Source organism: Ochotona curzoniae, unplaced genomic scaffold, assembly GCF_017591425.1.
Source record: "Ochotona curzoniae isolate NIBS_2020 unplaced genomic scaffold, NIBS_Ocur_1.0 contig_2688, whole genome shotgun sequence".
NCBI classification, from domain to species: domain Eukaryota; kingdom Metazoa; phylum Chordata; class Mammalia; order Lagomorpha; family Ochotonidae; genus Ochotona; species Ochotona curzoniae.
In genome coordinates this window covers 26,260,970-26,280,987 of record NW_024465553.1, presented here as the reverse complement: position 1 = coordinate 26,280,987, position 20,018 = coordinate 26,260,970, and the positions used below count along the sequence as shown (strand labels likewise).

General features: G+C 47.1%; 1 protein-coding gene and 1 pseudogene across 1 annotated transcript in view; both read left to right on the top strand.

Moving 5' to 3' along the window:
• Positions 1-20,018, top strand: part of PRKCH (protein kinase C eta) — a 220,856-nt gene that overhangs the window by 118,228 nt on the left and 82,610 nt on the right. The window contains exons 3-9 of the mRNA XM_040975480.1: positions 2,836-2,986; positions 5,580-5,614; positions 10,109-10,197; positions 11,788-11,917; positions 13,676-13,803; positions 18,356-18,499; positions 18,785-18,958. Coding sequence (XP_040831414.1) covers positions 2,836-2,986; positions 5,580-5,614; positions 10,109-10,197; positions 11,788-11,917; positions 13,676-13,803; positions 18,356-18,499; positions 18,785-18,958 — 851 coding nt within the window. The remainder of the gene's footprint in view (positions 1-2,835; positions 2,987-5,579; positions 5,615-10,108; positions 10,198-11,787; positions 11,918-13,675; positions 13,804-18,355; positions 18,500-18,784; positions 18,959-20,018) is intronic.
• Positions 19,584-19,730, top strand: LOC121153254 (annotated as a pseudogene).

Below are 20,018 nucleotides of genomic sequence, written 5' to 3'. Positions count from 1 at the left end.
GGGTGACGTGGATTGAGTTGCCAGCTTTGAACCCACCCAACTCCAGCTGTTGTGGGCATTTGGAGAGTGAACCAGTAGATGAATGAGAAATCTTTCTCACAAATAATAAAACAAGCAGATAAAGTAATGTTTTAAAGTTTCGTAACAAATACTTATTTAAAAAAAAAAAACTATGCATGCATCCACATTTTTTTTCACACTCAAATAAGCTTATCTTGTATAATTCCATCTTCCACACACTGTGTTATGTACCCTCCTACTTTGTCTTCCTGAGAAAGTTCGGGAAGGTTAACTAGGGTTCTTTTCAGAGATTACACATACTCCGAACATGAAGTGGAGCAGGTAGAATTGCAGTGCTACTGGAGACCACTGCATCCACCTCATCAAAAGCGCCCCTTCAGCAAGTGTTTGTTCATTGAAGAGTTCGAGTGTGATTTGCCTTCTTGCTGTACATGTCCATCTTGGGTAGAATTGGACCTCTTTGAATCACCTGCAGGGAGGGAAGAGTGTTGGGAGACCAAAGGGAACAGGCTGTCGCGGTAAGTGTCCTTCAGTTGATTGGTAGAGTCAGAGCTTGGTTTATACAGCAGGTGTCCAGTGACTCACCTGAGGAAGTACTCTGGTACAGTGGTACGAAGTACAGTGGCCATGGTCAGTAATGTGGCAGCCACTGTTCCTCTGACAGCAGAATTAGCCTCTTCTGGGTCAGCTTTTGGGTGAGTAGCTTAAGAAATTCAGTGCTGGTGAATTCTTTCTATCCCAGGAAGTCAGCCTTTCATGTTGATCAGAGAAATGTTAATTTGTGTTTAACTGGGTGGGGAAAGAAGTGGCCATTGCACACCCTCAGGGACCGTACGGTAAGGCAGTGTGAGCAGTACAGAATGGAGCGTGTTTGTGATCGTTGGCACTTAAGACACACACAACGAGGAAAAGAAAGAAAAAGAGTGCTAGGATGAATTGATTTTTTTCTCTTTCTTTTGAGGCAATGCCATTTCAGTTGTAGGGCTGATAAATGACAACTTAGAAATTTTAAAAAGAAGGTTTTTTTTTTTTTAATTTGGAAGTCAGAATGACTGTGTGAGAGAGGGAAGTCAGAGATCTCCTCCCATCTGCTGGCTCACTCCCTGAACAGCTGCTGCCAGCTGGAGCTGGGCTAGGAGCTTCTTTCCAGGTCTCCCACGTGGGTGCAGGGACCCAAAGAGTTGGGCCGTCCTCCACTGCTTTTCTAGACTATGAGCAGGGAACTGGGACAGAGGTAAAGCAGCCAGAACACAAACTGGAGCCTATGTGGGAGGCTGGCACCACGGTAGAGGATTAGCCTCATTATGCAACTGGGCCCGCACCAAAAGCAGATATTTTAACTTGAAGTATAGCTTTCAGAAATTGGAAATCAGAACACAGTCTTGGTGTATGTTCTACAAATAAGGGAAGTTCTGAGGTTCTTTAGTTTTGAGGGTCGGTGGTGGGTCCCTCATTTGTTCATTCCCTGCTGGGGCTCAGGTGCCTTCCATTGGGATGCAGGCCAGCCTCAGACTAGGACTAGATCAAGCTTGAAAGAAAAGACATCGTTTTCAGAAAATACCTTTCTATGCCTAGATTCTGCTTTTCCTCCAACTTGGAGAAGATCTGTTTTCTGTATGTACAATAAAGGAGCGAACGTTGTAAATGAGTGAAGAGGAATTGGGCGTGTTGGGGTGTTCGCTGGGCTCATTTGTACTAGCTCCTGCATCCTTTTGACTTGCTGCTTTTAGTAGCAACTTCCTCAGTTGCAAATCTGAATCCCTTTGACTTGAGAGTTTTGTTCCATATCTTACTTAGATCATACTATCACTCTGTGCTATCTTATGCTTCTATCATTTCCTGTTTAGCATGTGTTTGAGATGATTCTGGAACTGGGGCATGAAATCACACCAGATGGAGGTATCCATCCTGGTATCTGCATATAGATGGGGATTATCATTCACAGTGTTGTGTCGTATGGTTCAAAATAGCTAGGATGTTCTCATCACAAAGACCACGGACAACCCGAGCATCCCAGGGGGATCAGTGTACGTTGTATGAAAGTGCTGAGACATCACGGTGTATCGCATGAGATGTGCAAGTATTATCTGTCAATTGAAAAGGAGAAATCTTTTCTGTTTTTCTAGGCTTTGAGATTTACTAGCAAATTATTTTTTGCATGCTTTCTTAGATCGTCTTTTCATAAGTGGTTCATTTAAAACCGTTGCTGAGGAAGTAAGCTTTACAGATCTCTGAGTGTCTTGGAAAATTCAAGTGTAATTATGTGGCAGACATATTTTACTATGTTTGCGTTGCGGCCAATGCTCAGAATGTCTAAACCAGGAGCAGGCATGTAGAAAGGTACGGTTAGGAAAGGACCTTTGCAGTGTTTGGGGTCTTAAAGAAAGGAGTAGTAGTCTGGAGTGTATTTACTTGTGTGGGTTTTTGCTTGTTTAATTGCTACTCATTCGTTTTAAAAAATAAATTGGTTGAGGGAGGAAGAGAGCTTGCTGTCCCCATCTGCTGAGTCACTCCGCACGTGCCCAGGAAGGCGAAGACTGAACACATGGGGGGCGGGAACCCGCCCGTTTGAGCCATCATTGCTGCCTCCCAGGGTGTGCATGAGCAGGAAGCTGGAGTCATGAGCCAGGGCTTGGGTAACCAATCCCGTCACTCTGAGCCCCTCAGAGCATTCTTACACGGGCATTCTAACTGGCGTCTTGCCTGCTAGGCCAGGCACCTGTCCCAGAATATTTGAAGCATTAAACTTTCTCATATATTTGGCATGGCTAGACTCACTACATATTTTCTTTTTTTTATTATTTTAATATGCAGCAACTCTTCAGAGAGACCGAATCTTCAAACATTTTACGAGGAAGCGCCAGAGGGCTATGCGAAGGAGAGTCCACCAGATCAACGGGCACAAGTTCATGGCCACATACCTGAGACAACCCACTTACTGCTCTCACTGCAGGGAGTTCATCTGGTAAGAAGCCCCCCAGCTTGCCCCTTCAAAGGGCATCTCTGGAGACTTGCTCTGGGTAGCTTCAGCAGAAAGCTTATTACAAATAGAATTAAAAGATAAGTTTATCTTGGTACAAAAACATTTGAGATCTGTGCCTATTAAGGGCTCTATTCATGGAAAATGCATGTTATGAAAAAAAATATGTATAGATTTCAAAACGTTTTTACACCAAAGTAAACTTACCTTGAATTATGTGTTTTACAAACTTTTTTTTTTAAATTTCTTTCTTTTTTTTTTTATTGGAAAGGCAGAGAAATGGAAAGAGAGGCAGTGATCTTCTAGTTACTGTTTCGTTCCCCAGATGCCAGCAATAGCGTTGGCTGGGCCAGACCAAAGCCAGGAGCAAGGCATGCCATCCTAGTCTTCTGTGTAGGTCGTGGGGTCTCTACGACCTTTAACACCTGCTACATTCCAGTATATACATTAGCCACAAGCTTAGAGTCAGAAGCAGAGCTGGGATTTGAACCCAGGCACTTGGGATCTAGGTATTCCAAGAAGAGTCATAACTTTCATGCTAAATGCCTGCCCACCCATGAACTTTTGAAGCACCCTCCTCATATGTTGACCACCCGATAGTTTAAACCCCATTACAGAGTAAGTAGTAACCACAGACCCAAGTTTTAGTTATGCTTTCTTTTTTTCAGTCGTTTTGGGAAGGATGCTAATGATTCATGAATGAAGCAAAAAGCAAATGTAAGAGAGAAAAGCTACATAGTGAGTAAATAGGTAATCAACAAACTGGGTGAAGAACATTCAGTAGGGTTGCCATAAGAAAGCGTGGGTCACATGATGGAGGAGTTACGGGAATGAGTTACTGCAAGAACATGAACCACACAGCGGTGTGTTCCTGACAGTACTCAGCTTCGGGGATCACGTGCTGTAATGTCATCTGTGGCAGTCAGGGACTTAGGTATTGAAAGATGAAAAATTCTCAAGCTTTAGGGCAAGACCTTCCTATATGTGCAAGTGATGCTTAATTCTCAATAGCAAATGTATAAGGCGAACTGAACAAGTCATAATTATATTTTATTAGAGGCAGCATTCAGTATAAGTATTTGGAAAGAGAAGGAGAAAATCCCTCTCAACACACACACATCCACGCTTGCTCTTGTTTCCCTGAGCCACGTTGGTGGGAGAAAACACGGCTTAACAGCTGGAAAGGACACAGATGGTTTTCGCCGGAGCACTAGGTCTTCTGGTCGGGACCGCCGACTGCTTCCGCTGACTGCTTGGGTCTCGCCCCTTTGAGCAGTCAGACCCTGGAGGCTAAGACCGACTCTCTGGTGTTTTAAATGGAGAGTTCTGCAAGGCTCCGCCGGCTGCTGGTGAGAAGCCCACAGAAGGGTGATAACAGTTCAACACCTCCAGAAGAACCTCCGCCCACGTTTTCTGCAGCGAGAGCTGCAGCCATGGGTCTGCACACCCACGGGCCACGCCCACCCTCCCTGCAGCCACAACGCCCGGCTTGTGGTCAACTGCTGACTGCTGGCCACCGCCCTGCGCCGGCTGTGTCACCTCACGCTCTTCTGCTCCCACCTCGATGTGATCTGTTTGGCCCCAGTAGGCATTTGTGGTGAAACTTTGACCTCAGCTAATGTTTGTCATGGAAACTTCAAGCATTTCACTGAGTTTTTTTTTTCCACCAAGGAAATATTAACTCCACCCCCAAGCAACCTTTAACTCTGTGACACGTACCTACACACCTACACTCACACAAACCCACATACACACACAACCTGGGTGCATGGATTACATCAACAAAATGTGCTTCAAAAGCTTCGTGGAAAAGGGAATTAAAACAGAAGTTTATTTTGATGCCAAAACCTGTGAAAGCTACGTACACATCAGCTTTTCATCATATACTCTTTTTTTGTTTGTTTTTGTTTTCTTTTTGTTATTTTTTTTTCATCATATACTCTTTCCGTGGAGGTTTTAAAGCCCTCTCCTGTTATGAGTGGCTGTTGGCTTTGACTCTCATCACCAAGTGTCTAGGGCCCAAAGAAGCAGACAGCCCCAGGTGTCATCATCAGGCTGTGTGCATCACCGCCATGCTGGGAAGCTGCCTCCTGTGGCTTGTCACAGCATTGGATGGGACAGTGTTAGCCTCTGGGCTGTGTGTGGCCCAGCCTGTGGATGTATCAGTGAGAATGAGAATAATAACATCATCATATACAGGATATGATTGGGAGAGAGCAATCCTAGCTGTGGGCACAAAGCCCATGTGCGGGCACAAGGAGGGTGGTGGGGTCAGTACAGGGTGGTGGGGTTCCACGTCACCCTGAGGCTTGGGCATGCAGGCAGATGAGGGTGTCAGGAGGCTGCCAGAGAGTGAGTGGGGGGCACAGGGTACCCACCCATTTCTGTCCTCTGCACAATATCCTTTGTGCCTCATAGTCATTCAAAGAGCACATCATCTCTGCCCCAAAACTGTGGTTTTTTTTTTCCTCTTAAAGAATCAGAGTGACATTTATTTCCCTTTAAGGAACTGTAATAGTAGGAGAGTTATTGCTGAAATGCTGTGACTAATTTTTTTTTTTTCTGTTCTCTTGAATAGGGGAGTGTTTGGAAAACAGGGTTATCAATGCCAAGGTAAGAAAACTTGAAAAGCTATATTTATTCTTACTCTTTTGTCAAAAGATGTTTATGCCAACAGAAAATAGGATGCAGTCTGTTCATGTTGTAACAACAAGTGCTGAGATCAAAGAAGGCTCCACGTGTTACAGTCTTTAGTTTGGGTTAGACCTTGGTGCATCTTAGTGCACATGGGACATTTTTGTTTCTGAAGCCAAGCTGTCTACTAACATGGCATAGGTAAAATGTTGCCTCAGCAATGGCATGAGCGCACTAAAAGCTAGTGCCTTTTTATGAGCCATTCCCTGGAATCTCAAAGGCACAGATTTGGATTTTTACATCCCCATTGTTAGTAGGTGTGTGAAGTAGTATGATGTTGCTATTGTCTTCTTTTCCAAGTTTTTATTAGTTTATTTGTGAGGCAGACAGAGAGAGAGGAGACACAGAGACAATTCCTGTCTGTTGGTATGCCACCCAAATGCCCACAGTGGTGGGGGCTGAGCTGAGGCTCATGCCAGCAGCTAGGAACTCAACTGGGGTCTCCCACATGGGCAGCAGGAACTGAATTCCTGCTGCCTCCCAGGGTCTCCACTGGCAGGAAGCTGAGTTAGGAGTCAGATCTGGGAATGAAATCCAGCCATCCCACTGTGTCCTAACTGTTAGGCCAAACACCTGTTCCCACAATGCTCTCTAGTTGCCCTGAGGGAAGATAGAAACTATTTTAAAATTTTTTTGTAATTTACTGATTTAACCAAAACAGTGAGAAATATTGAAAAAAATGTTGTGGGTGATCCTCTGAGTTATTATTCATAACATATTTTCACAATCCTAGGACAACCAGTTTAATAATGTTCTCGTAAAATTGGGAATAAAATGGATGGGAAGAAAGTGGAAGGAATGATAAAAAGCCCCTCCCTTGGGTGGTTTACCCAGGCTGGATCCAGCGATCCCTTTATCTGGGCCTCCTCAACCAAGGGCTTTTGTATAAAGTAACTATCATATTTGATCAAATAGCACTGAGTGTCCTAGACTGACAGCCCACGTCTCCATAAGAAAATCTCACTTTCTCTGAGGGGGGTGGGAGGTAAAACATTTCCCTTGGAAAAACTGAATAAGACCTACTTTTGAATCTAATTGTAACTTTAATACATATGAATAATTCTCCTGAGTTCCCAAAGATAGGGGAAAATGGATGTAGAATCAATGGGACAGCAATGCTAAACTCATATGTTAGGAATTCATCCCTAAATTAGAAAACCGTTCAGGGGCCAAGCTGGTTATTAATTTTTCACCTGTGCCTGCTGGTACACGGATGGCTCCCATTATCTGGTCTGATCATCTTACCAAGTCAAGTTGAAAAGTCTGAAGACACAAGATCAGAATTTTGAGTTTACCATACCCTATTCAGGATATGTCTCTGATTACCTTGATTTATGTCTTCCCCTCTCTGGCCTGTTGTGCCAGGACGTTGGGTGGTCTGGTTTTCAGAGGGGTCCTGCTATTTACAGAGCTCAGGGGATGTGAGAGTGCTCCTGTTCTCGCCTTGCGGAGGGACCAAATGCCTGGGCAGGGAGAGAAACCTCAGGTGAGCTGCGAAGGAGCAGACTGGAGTGGGCATTTCAGAGCCAGGAAAATGATCCATCCCGAGGGACTTGATGTGATAAGCCAAAGGGTCAGTTCTCGTAAGAGACGCAGTCATCCTTAACGTGGAAGGGCCTGACAGCCAACATCGCAATGCTAAGATAAAGACTGATGCAGACACAGATCCAGTTTTAACAGCCAGAGACCTCAGCAGCTCAGCCCCACGCAGACCCAGCAGTCAGTCAGACCTCGGAATGGCACAGTCACAATCTGACACCAGCGGTACACTCCTTGCCACAGTACAGATGTCACATCTGAAGCTGGCGAGGAACATTGACCGACAGAGACCCCTCCTCTGGGCCATAAAACACATCCACAAATAGAAAAGATGAGAAAAGGCAGGAAAAAGTTATCTTTTCAGGCCACACTGGAATTAAGTTAGAAATCAGCGGCAGAAAAGGAGCTGGAAAAAAATCTCCAATATCTGAAGAAGAAACGACGCATTCTTAGTTTCATGGGTCAGAAAAAGAAGACTCACGAGAACATAAAAAAATACTTGGAACCAAGTGAAAATATGATTTATCCAAATAGGCAAATGCAGCCAAAGCTCAAATGGGAAACTACAGCGTGACTGCATAGATCAGAAGCAAGAAGAGATTCAGTACTTTAGACTTCTGCGTTAGGAAATCTGGAGAAGGAAGAGTAAGCCTGAAGTGAGCATGGGCAAGAAGCCACAGCTGGTTGTTTGAAAGGATGGATAAAACTCATCAAGTCTAGCTCAGCTGTTACAGAACAAACCAAATGCCTTGAAAAGTAAGAGCCTTCAGTGTGAGGCGTGATGGTTTTGAGGTCCTGTCATGGATGAGGACCAGTTTTCTTTTTTGGCTTTGAGAACAACCTTTTTTTTTTTTTTCCATTTTTCATTATTATCATTTTATGATACAGTTCCATAGGCCCTGGGATTTCCCCTTTTCTCTTCTCTCCCTTCCCCAAACTGAGTTCTTCCATATCATTACAACAGCATAGTTCCTCATCAACAGTCCTAAGTCCATCATTGCAGCCATGGGCAATGGCAGAGAGGCCAGCATCCCATTGTCAAGACACATCCAACAGTTTCACTGGGAGTCCATCCTCGATCTGGAAGTAGAGATGCACACTGCACCATATCCTCACGTCTGGACATGTCAGTCTCCACTGCACAGTCACTATACATCCCCCAAGTGAAAAGCCACAAAACAAAATCAACAACAGTTAGAAAAACAGAAATTTACAACGCCATGAAGTTAAACAGCATGCCACTGGATATGATAGTCTCCATTACACAGTTACAATACATCCCCTTAAATGAAACGCCACAAAACAAAAATCAACAACAGGAAGAAAAATTAGAAACTTACAATACCATGAAGTTAAATAACATGCCACTGAGTGACTAATGTGGAGGACCAGTTTTCTGGGCACTCTGCATTTTGGGTGCTCTCAAAAAGCCAACCTGATGAAAGCCAGGTTTGTTTTAAGATAGAGTGCTGTTGGCTGACAAATCACTTTCTTTATGCATTTAATCCTAATCCTTTCACATGTTTCAAAAAAAAAACCCTTAAAATGCTAAATATTTTCCTATTACCCTGCTGGTTATGTTGATCTATTTTTTTAGAGAGATTTGAAAGGCAGAGTTAGAGAGGGAGAGATCTTCCATCTGCTTGTTCACTCCCCAAATGGCCACATTGGCCAGAGCTGGGCTGATGTGAAACTGGGAGCCAGGATCTTCATCCAGGTTGCTTATGTGGGTTCAGGGTCCCAGGGATTTGGGCCATCCTCTGCTGCTTTTTCAGGCACATTAGGAGGGAGCTGAGTTATAAGTGGAACAGCCTGTACTTGATCTGGCACCCATATGGGATGCCAGTGGCACAGGCAGAGGCTTAGCTTGCTACACTATGTCATGGGCCCCATCTTAAGTTCATCTGCATTATCAGGTTTTTGTGGATTTTGGGGTGGGGATTGTATGGGGAGGGGGATAGAAAATTCTTTATCAAAACAAATTTACACATTGACATGGCTTAACCAGGATAAATCTATCCAAGTTAAAATTGCATTATGGACCAAAACTACTATATATAATCTAACAGTAGAGTTTCCTTAAAACACTGGGTCCTAGCTTCTGTTGTAAGACTACTAAAATGCAGAAGTTCATTTATTGAGGTTGCACTGTTAGTTTTCTAGCCAAGACTGAATAAGTAATGTTATTCAGAAAATTCTGGGTGTGGGAACAATTACTTGAGTCACTCCATTAATATGTGTATTGAATGCCATCTCTGCTCCAGGCGCCAAGGCACGGGGGCAGCTGGATGCAGAGGGTGTGAAGAGAGTTGGAGGGCACTGGGAGGTCACAGGAAAGACATGGGTTTCAGCTGGGAAAGGGGTCCAGGCTAGAGTACATCCACATGGAAGAGGCGATTTTGGAGTTGTGGCCGACTTAATTGGTCAATAGGGAAAGGAGCTATCCAGGGGGTAGCAACGTATAGGGGAGGGTGGGGACTGTTTAGTTGTGCTAGCAACAGCTAGATCTATAAAAGAAAGGGACCAGACAACCTCAGGTTGGGGGTGTGGCATTTGCCTGGGAAATCTGACCAGACAGGCAAAGAGATGTCCCTGAAGGTTTTCCATCCTGGGGCAACCATGTGCAGACTTGCCCAAGGGAAGAGCCCTCTGGTGGTGGGAACAGGTGCAGTCAGCATAGAGGAAGGACGCTCAGGTCCCGATGATGGGCAGTTAGAGCATTAGCCTAAAGATGGCAATGGAGAAGGTAGCAATGGGGAAGCGCTGGCCGCCACCTCATGGGCCAGACATCCTGACAATGGCATCGCATGGTCCTGTGGGCTGTGTGGCAAGCTTCTGATCAGTGATGTATCATTGCTGGATTTAATTTCCTAGTATGTACCTGTGTCGTCCATAAACGCTGCCATCATCTGATTGTTACGGCTTGCACCTGCCAGAACAACATTAATAAAGTGGATTCCAAGGTAAGAGGATAGCAGTGTGTGGATTAAGCACCCGCTGTCTCGTGTGTGTGGGGGGGTGGGGGGATGGGGGGGCGGGACCCTGTTGCTCTCCCTGTTCCATTGCCTTGTCCTGCTTCTCTCCCACAGTCCTTGACACTGAGGGTGGTAATGGAATTAACATTCTTCTCCCTGTTTGGGTTCCGTGACCTTTGCCTCTCTGTCCTTGGGTAGCAAAGCCTCTATTTGTAAGGACTCTGGGAGTGGCCAGCTGGGTGGAGACCACAGGCTTAGAGAGAGCTTGGGTGGAATAAAAGAAACCTTCACCCTGGTACCCAACCACTTGAACTTGAACTCCAAACCAGTCTCCACCAGCCACTAACATCAAGAGTTCAGGCAAGGCCTATAGCTTCTTTTTGCCTCAGTCTTACTGGATCACGACTTCCCTCCTAGGGTCTTGGAGAGGGTTAAACCACAAAGCATGGATGTGTTGAATGTATGGTGGACTGTGCACCGTGCTTCCCAATTAAGGAGGCTGTTGGCTGGCTCTAACCTCTTACGAGTGCTCAAAACAGGAGGATCTCTAAGGGCACTTCCCAAAGTTTGTAATAAGTGGAATTAAAGGATAAACTTATTTTAGTGCCAAGAAAGTATGAAATTCATGCATGCAAGGGTCTTCCAAAAATGCATTGAAAATGTGTATTCTCAATTCTGTATTCAGATTTAGTTGGGTTTTTTTGCATCAAAATAAACATCTTCCCATTCTGTTTTTTTTTTTTTCCACGGACTTTTAAAAGTAACTGTCCTTCCGTGGGCTTCCCTCTGGTCCCCATCACTGCATTCAACGAGAGGGGAGTCACACATCTTACATCCGGAAAGGAGGAAGCAGTTGAGGTGTTACTGAGTATGCACAGTGGAGTTGCAGATGCCTTGGAAAGTCTGACCCGGACACAGTGGTTCAGTAGATGCCTGGGGTTTCCAGGGATTGTGCACAGAGCTGAGAACCGCAGCTCTTAGGAGAAGGAGGAGTGATGCCCCACTGCAGGTGCTGGCCTGGTGTCCACGACTGTGTCAGCTGTGGTGTGGGGTGCAGAAAGCCTGGCCAGTGTAGCTATCACGGGATACACTGGTGTGGCCCAACTAACCAGCAGCTGCTGTCCCTTGGGGTGGATTCCTTTTGTGTATCCATGTCCTCTGAGCACCTATGTCTATCTTTTCTCCAGAAACACAATTTCTAGAAAAACTGTGGTGATAGCAAGTATGCATTTGACCCATAAGACACCCATTCAATCCTGGGCTAAAAAACAAAGTCCTGGGAAGGGGATGTGGACGTGAAGGGGGGAGTGTGGAGAGAGAGAGGGAGCCTGAGTAAAAGAGAGAAAATGAAAGTCTTAATTTCCATGGGTCTCCCCACCCCCCAAATGGTGGGTGCTCTCTCTGTCTTGTTAATCTAGTTAGTAAGCCCCAGGTCACTCAAAGGGGCGAGTCCTGTAAGGTGATATACGCAGCTCGGGTGTTGGAGTAGCACTTGGCTCTGCCTGGGCTCCTATGACGTTTTCTACAAAGGTGGCGTGCTGAAGTTTGATCTCTTGCGCTCTCCCTTCCTGTCTACAGATTGCCGAGCAGAGGTTTGGCATCAACATCCCGCACAAGTTCAATATCCACAATTACAAAGTGCCCACCTTCTGTGATCACTGCGGCTCCCTGCTCTGGGGCATCATGCGGCAAGGGCTCCAATGCAAAAGTGAGTTAATGCGTGCTGAGTGACCCACTCCACTCGACTGGGGCTTCTGGGCTTCTCTGAGCTCAGGACTTCATCTGGCATGGGTGCCACCAGCTATGTTAGCAATTCACATCTTTGTTGTTACGTGTTTGTATATCCATGGCTATTTAATCCCAAATTCTTGTACGTCAAATGTTAAGTCCAGCTGGACAGCTGATGTCATCTTCTGACGGCTGAGCAGGTGCTGTGTGCGAGGCTCCTCTCTTGTCCTGTGTATCGCTGGGGAGGCCGGCAGATCTGCCCTCCTGCCAGCCAGTCCGTACTCAGATACCCTCCCACCTGCTACCCACTTAATAGGTACTGTTTTTCTCCCTCATACAAATACTTTTTAAAATACAAGGATACTTTGAGAGGTTTGTGGAGTACACAATTACAATTTACTTGGATGCCGTAAATGTTAAAAATCCATGCAGGTCTTCAAAAAAAAAATTTGTGCACAGTGTATATCAGAGGAAGTCTATGCATGGATTTCTGAATTCTTTTCACCAAAATAAACTTCTTTTTGAGTCCCATCTTTTTCCATGAACTTTGGAAAACACGTCTATATGGTTGATTTAAAGGCAGAGAGAAAGAGAGAGAGAAGCAGATAGATGAGCTGCTGGTTCATGCTCCAAATACTTCAGAGAAGGACTGGCTCCATCAAGCAGGAGCGGTTGGGTGCCGTTTCAGTTCCATCTGCCCTCAGCAGGGCTCATGCAAGAACCTCCATCTGGATTTATTTCTAATGAAACCTCAGCTCCAGGGCCGGCGCTTTGTGCACACCAGTATCCATGGTAACGTGTGCGTCCTGTGTCGGAGAGCTCGGGTTCCAGTCCTAGCCTCACTTCCACCTTGAGCTTCCTGCTGCTAACATGCAGTCTGGGAAGTAACAGATGGTGGCTCAAATATTTGGGAGAGCTGCTTGAAGTTCAGGCTTTAGCTGTCCCAGCTCTGGCTGTTGCATGCGTTCGTTGGGGAGCAAACCCGCAGATGGGAGATGGCTCTCTCTGTCTCTCTCTACCTTTTGAATAAATGAAAACAATTTTTTTTAAAACAGAAATTCTCAGGTCCTTCATCACTCAGAGCAGCTTGCTGAGCACCAGCAGCTTTCTCCTGTTTCAATCAGCATTTCTTTACCTGACCCTCAAAGAGGATGAGGGTGCCTTCTGCTCCCAAAGCAGTTAGCGCCACGGGCTGCAAACCCCGAAAACAGCAGCCCCACAGGATGCGTGCCCAGCGCTCCCAGGGCTGGCCATCTGCAGTGATACTCAGACAGCAGGCTGTCCCTAGAGCCCCTGACTTGTCCTGTGTGAGCAGTGTTCTGTCTGTGGCATTGAGACTGCTGCCTTGCAGGAGGCAAAGAAGAAAGCGACTCGACACACATCTTTGTGATTTAATTGGCTGTACTTGTCACTGTGATGGACGTTTTAATCTCTATGCCGGATCATGGCAGTAAGTCAGCAGTGACTATTTCCTGTGAGTTCGGTGAATGTGTTTCATCAAGTCATGATGAAAAGATGGCCTTGCAAACCTGTTCTTCAGGGTGCCAGGCATTCTGCTCCTGCACAAAGCAGAGAGAGAGAAAATGCCACAGGGCTGAGTTTCATTCTGTGAAAGGCAACCTCGTCCAGCCTGCCTGAGTTTCGCTGTCATCTTTTGGGCTCTCAAAAGTTCTGCGTTTTGTGGCCGTGTTGACTTGCCTTCCTCTTGAACCTGGTTTTTCTTTTCTGCTCCCTGCAGTCTGTAAAATGAACGTACACATCCGATGTCAAGCAAACGTGGCCCCCAATTGTGGGGTCAATGCTGTGGAGCTCGCCAAGACCCTGGCCGGCATGGGGCTACAACCAGGAAACATTTCACCCACCTCGGTGAGACGCTGCTGCTTTGCAAACAGTGGTGATTTGCAGGCTGGGTGGGGTGGGGCCAGATGGGAGCACACGATATACTTGTATCTCAGCCAGCGCAATCAGCAGAATTGCTGCACTTCCCACAGCGGTTTGTTCCACCAGTGAAATTCTAGGTGTAGAGGAAAGAGAAGCAGGAAGGAGCAGGGCTGGCTTTCTTGTGTGGCAGGTGAGGCTGCCTCCTGCTCTGACAGCATCCCATATAGATACCTGTTCGTGTTCTGGCTGCTCCACTTCTGATTCAGCTCCCTGGCAGTGGTCTGGCAAAAGCAGCAGAGAATGGTCCAGGTGCTTGGACCCCTGCCGCCCACAAGGGTGATCCAGATACAACTTCTGGCCTCTGTCCACAGCCCGTCCCAGTGAATGGAAATGGTCTTGCTCTCTGTAACCCTGACTTTGACAATAAATAAGTCATTTTTTAAAAAAGATTTATTTTATTTTTATTGGAAAGGCAGATATACAGAGAGGAGAGACAGAGAGGAAGATCTTCCATCCCATGATTCACTCCCCAAGTGAGCACAACGGCCGATGCTATGCCGATCCGAAGCCAGGAGCCTCTTCCAGGTCTCCCGCGCGGGTGCAGGGTCCCAAAGCTTTGGGCCGTCCTTGACTGCTTTCCCGGACCACAAGCAGGGAGCTGGAAGGGAAGCGGGGCTGCCGGGATAGAACCGGCGCCCATATGGGATCCCGGGCGTGCAAGGCGAGGACCTTAACCACTTGCGCCACCGTGCCAGGCCCAAGTCATTTTTTTTTTTAAAATCAGTCATGAACTTGCAGGCATGGAGGGAGGAAGAGGGATCTCTCCCCACCCCCATCCTTAATTTTAAAAATCAGCTTCTTGTTTGTGGTCTGCTGAAACGCCTGGCACCCGGAGGCCCTGCGTTGTGCTCCTGGCTGGGGCACTGACTGGACTGTTGACTGTCACCCTGACCCTTAGCTTCCTCTTCTCTGAAGAGTGGAAGCTGGCGATCACTGGAGCTGACCACAGTGCTGGAAGCCAGCAGCGGTGCGGGGTTGGTGTACGCTCCGCGAACCTGTGGCTTGTGCTCATTGAGGACCAAGGGTCCCTTCCTGTGGGTGTTGGGAGGTGGGTGGAGAGCTGTCAGCACCAGGGCCACTTGTTTCGTGCAGCCAGAGAGACCACCTTGCTGGCCAGCATGTGCTGAGAGCTGAGGCACAGTGGAGGCGAGGGCCAGGAGAGCTGGTCAGTGTCGCGTGATGTGTAGGGCCCAGTGGATTCTCAGGTCTATCGTGTAATCATCTCTGGGTACCCAGGCAGGGAAGCGCAGTGCCTGGGAGGCTCTTGGAAATTCAGACACTGTTGGCACAGACCACCTGGTTTCCAGTCTCCTGCATGTCTTCTGTCTTGTCCAGCAGGAACTTTGAGTGACAGTGTGGCTCTTGATCTCAGGAGAGCACTGCAAAAATCAATGCAGTCTGACTGGTGGACAGGCAGGCCGGATGCTGATCGGGAAAGAGGGGTTTCTTTTCTTTCCTTTCTTCTTGGGAAGAGACAGTGAAAGAGAATGAGCGTTCTCTTCTGCTGGGTCACTCTCCAAGTAACCACACCGGCGTAGGGTCATACCTAGGCCCTGGGTGGCAGGATGCCAACCACCCGGATCGTCGGCACTTCCAGCTGGGGTTGTAGCTGCCAGGCTGGAGTCCCAGCTCTGGAGAGGGGAATTGCTAATGCGTTTGCAGCCTGAGCAAGGGCTTCTCACATATGGGGAGTGGAGAAGATAGCTGTGTGGTAGAATTTCTAAGAATGGGCAATGCCACTCATCCTTTGAAATTTAATATTATCAGTGGAGATTTAATATTATCCAACCTGTTGTTGGATAGCACAGCATTAAGAGAATTTGAGATCACTGCCATGGTGTAGCAGTCTCCTCCTGTAGTGCGGGAATCCCAGACGGTTACCAGTTCCAACCCAGCTACTCCACTTTTGATCCAGCTTCCTGCTTATGGTCTGGGAAGGCAGCAGAAGATGGTTCAAGTTCTTGGGTCTCTGCATCAATGTAAGAGACCCAGAAGAAACTCCTGGCTTTGGATCAGCTCAGCTCCAGCTCTTGTGGCCATCTGAGGAGTTAACCAGAGAACACAAGCTCTCTCTCTCGTTCTGTCTCTGCTTCTCTCTGTAACTCTGTCATTTAGATAAGAAAAGAGAACTTGAAATCTATCGGGAGGGAAGGATGGGTTAAAGAGAAGGTCAAGCAACATTGCTTTATGGTTCTCTGTAGCCAGTGCCAGCTTCACGGGGAACGTGAAGCAGTGGTGGAACTGAAATACCACATTGCTCCCTCCGTTCTCTTTTGACCAGTGTATGATGAGAGATCTAGAGAAGTTCTTATAGCCTTGGGAGTCTCTAGAAGATTCCTTGCTTATGTTGCTATCACTGCTTCGCTGAGTTAAGAAAGAACTGTCCCTGTAGGTTGAGGCTGTTGAGCAGTGGGCTTACTGCAAACCTTGCTCAGAAGTTGCCCTGTGTCACTTATTCTTGGCTAAGTAGATGCTGAGCTCCCGGATGTCAGACTTTTGATCTGCTTTCTGGGAGCAGCTTGTCACAGACCTGTCCCTGTGTGGCCATCTGTGGCCTCTCAACTGTGAAGGGGCCTGGATTCGGGGGTGGGGAGACAAGCCCACAGCCAGTAGGGGCAGCGACGTGTCCTTCCTGCTGCAGGGGTGACACGGAGTCAGGCTTGTTTTGGTCAAGGCAGATTTGCATTTTATCAGAAGCCTACAGAATTAACACTTGTCTCCAAGTCATTGCATTTCCAGAATTATTCCAAGACATTGTAGGTTGATAATGACAGCACGGCCTAAGTGTACAAGGGGACTTTAAAGTATGGAAAATGAAGTTACGAGATATGGTGTCCTCAAACTTGGGATTCATAAATACAGGGAATCCTCAGAAAGTTCATGAAGATATATTAATGATAAAACTGCACATGGGTTTCAAAACTTTGTTGCCTTAAAGAAATTTTCAGTTCCCTTTTTCCCACTTTTAAAAACACCCGTTGTATTTTGAGGGATGCCTAAAGATAATTTAGATATTTACACTTTTATTCTTCATATTTTGGGTTGTTTCATATTTTTTTTACTATGAATTTTAAAAGCCAGGAGCCTGGAACTCCATCTGGACCTCCCGTGTGGGTGGCAGGGCTCAAGTACTAGGGTGCTTTCCCAGGACATAAATGGGGAGCTGGATTAGAAGTGGAGCAGTGAGGACTTGAACCCATACTCTGAATGGAATGCTGGCATTGCAAGCTGTGGCTTAGTCCACTGCACCACAATGGTGATGCAGTGACATTTAAAAAAAAATTAATTATTAGAGATGAAGGAGAAAAACAGACAAGGGACAGAGCTTTCGTGTCTGTTGGCTCCCTTCCCAAATGACAGCCAGGGCAGGGCCTGGCCAAAGCTGAGAGCCAGGAGCTCAGCCCGAGTCTCCTGCATGAGTGACAGGGAATCAGGTACCTGAGCCATCACTGCACCTCCCCCAGGTTGCACTCTAGCAGGGAGCTAGAATCAGCCACAGCACACACTTAAAGCTAGCTAAGTATGGGACACAGGTGTCCCAGCGGTCACCTTAACCACCTTAACCAAACGCCCTATGCCTACAGTTAACTTTTTGAAAAGATTTATTTACATATTGGAAAATCAGGGTCCCAAGACTTTGGGCTACCTTCCACTGCTTTTGCAGGCCACAAGCAGGGAGCTGAAAGGGAACTGGAGCATTTGGGATATTAGCACCCATATGGGATCCTGGCACATGCAAGGCGAGGACTTCAATCACTAGACTTATCGTGACAGGCCCTAAGTTCTGTTTCTTATATAATATAAAATGTCATATTAAAAAGTCTTATTAATAGAGCTTCATTCTCTGGGCTGACTTGAAAACAGCTCTTTGCAAGTAGACACTAGGTGGCGCTCTTGGAATCTGATTGCTGTGACTGATATTTTGCTCCAAGGCTTCCCATGTAAGAATACCTGGGAACTCCGTGGCTCCGGTGTACTTGACAGAGATTTTCTTTTTTTTTTTTTTTTTGCACCTTTTGGGCACAGACCAGAAGCTGATATTGATATGGCTGTGAGCTGCAGGGCTTGGCCTGCCCTTGCCTCCTGTGTCCAACTGAGGTGAAGTTGCCAGTGTAGTCTTGTCCAGCTGTTCATGCTGCAATTCCTTATTTTTAAAAAATTTACTTTATTTGTGGAAAGAGAGGGAGAGATCTTCCTTTTTCTTGTTCATTTCCCATTTGATTACAACAGCTAAACGCTGGTTCAAACTCAAGGACCAGGATCTTTGGATCTCCCACGTGGACCCAGGCAGTTCGGGCATCTTCCATTGCTTTCACAGGCACGTTGGTAGGGAGCTGGATTGCAAGTGGAGCAGCAGGGATCAAACCAGCGCCCATAAGGGTTGCTGGCAACCCAGGCAGCAATTCCACCCTCCGTGCCACATTGCCAGCTCCCCACTATGTCACTTGTGACCCTGTGATTTCCTGCCTGTTTGCAGAAACTTGTCTCCAGGTCGACCCTAAGACGACAGGGCAAGGACAGCATCAAGGAAGGAAATGGGGTCGGCGTCCATTCTTCCAGTCGGCTCGGTCTCGACAACTTTGAGTTCCTCCGAGTGCTGGGGAAGGGGAGTTTTGGGAAGGTGAGTACTGTGTGTGTGTGTATTCCTGCACACCCACACGTATCCTGTGCTGTGTGTATGTGTGTGTGTATTCATGCAGACTCGCATGACTTGTGTGCTGCTTCGTGTGCGTGTCGTCATGCACACTTGCATGTCTCGTGTGCTCCGTGTGTGTATGCATTCATGAACACTCACATGTCTCGTGTGCCCCGTGTGTGTGTCTTCATGCACACTCTCATGTCTCGTGCGCCTCCGCCCTGAGGACTCCCAGACAGCCCTCACGCCCCCTCCGCTTCCCTGCTGTAGGTGATGCTTGCGAGGATGAAGGACACGGGTGACTTGTACGCGGTGAAGGTGCTGAAGAAGGACGTGATTCTGCAGGACGATGACGTGGAGTGCACCATGACCGAGAAGAGGATCCTGTCCCTGGCCCGCAATCACCCCTTCCTCACCCAGTTATTCTGCTGCTTCCAGACCCCAGTAAGTCAGCCTCGTGTTTTCTGCTTCTATGGAGTCAGTGGAATTGCCAAGATTTCGAGGGCAGGCCTGTGGTCACATGCTTGGGTCACGCGCATCCCGTGTTGGAGTGTGTGGGTTCCAGAGCCAGCGGTGCTCCTGACCAGCTGCCTTAGATGCAGACCCTGGCAGGTGCGAGTGGCTGGGCCTGTGGTACCCAGGTGAGAGATCTGGACCGCATGGGCTTTCACACAAACTGGCTCTTGTGGCCATTTGGCAAATGAAATAGTGAATGAGACCTCTTTTTCTCTCTCATACCCCATCAAGTAAGTATAGCTTGAAAGGCTTATTTATTTGAAAGGTAGAGAGGAAAAGATGGGCAGAGTTCTTATTTCTACTGGTTCACTCCCCAGATAACCACAAAAGCCAGGGCTGGACCAGGCAGAAGCCAGGAGGGAGCCTGGAACTCCTGGGAACAGGAGGGGTCCAAGCCCCTGGGCCGCCTTCTGCTGCTTTCCCAGACATGTTAGAGGGAGTTGGATTGGAAGCAACATGGGCAGGACTTGAGGTAGTGCCCATGTGGGATGCCAGTGTTGCGTATGCCACAACAGCAGCTGCAAGTAAATAAATGCATGCTTGAAAAGATGCTTTACTTACCTGGCACCGTGATCACGCAGGTGGTCTTCCCAGGGTGAGGCTCATCCATGACACCTGGGATATGCCGGCCCCCGTGATCTCCCCAAATGTGAGACACTCAACTGCATCACGTGTGGTTTTGGGGGACTGCATGCCCCAGATTTCATGAGGTTGAATATCGGGACTTTCTGGGGACGGGCTCCCCAGCCAGGAGTGTACACACGTACTTCAGAGTATTCATGGGGAAAAGTGGGATTAACTGTTTATTTTGGTTTCTCTAGACTGCAGATCCTGTCATATTTGCCTGCCTGAGCTTGGCTGGTTTGACTTACCCCAACAACTTCTAGTTGTTAAAAACGACAAAGCTTTGTCCCTGTTCCTGGCTAATATTCCGTTGTGTATACAGTGTGTATTTTTTTTTTTATCCGCTCATCAGCTGATGGAATCT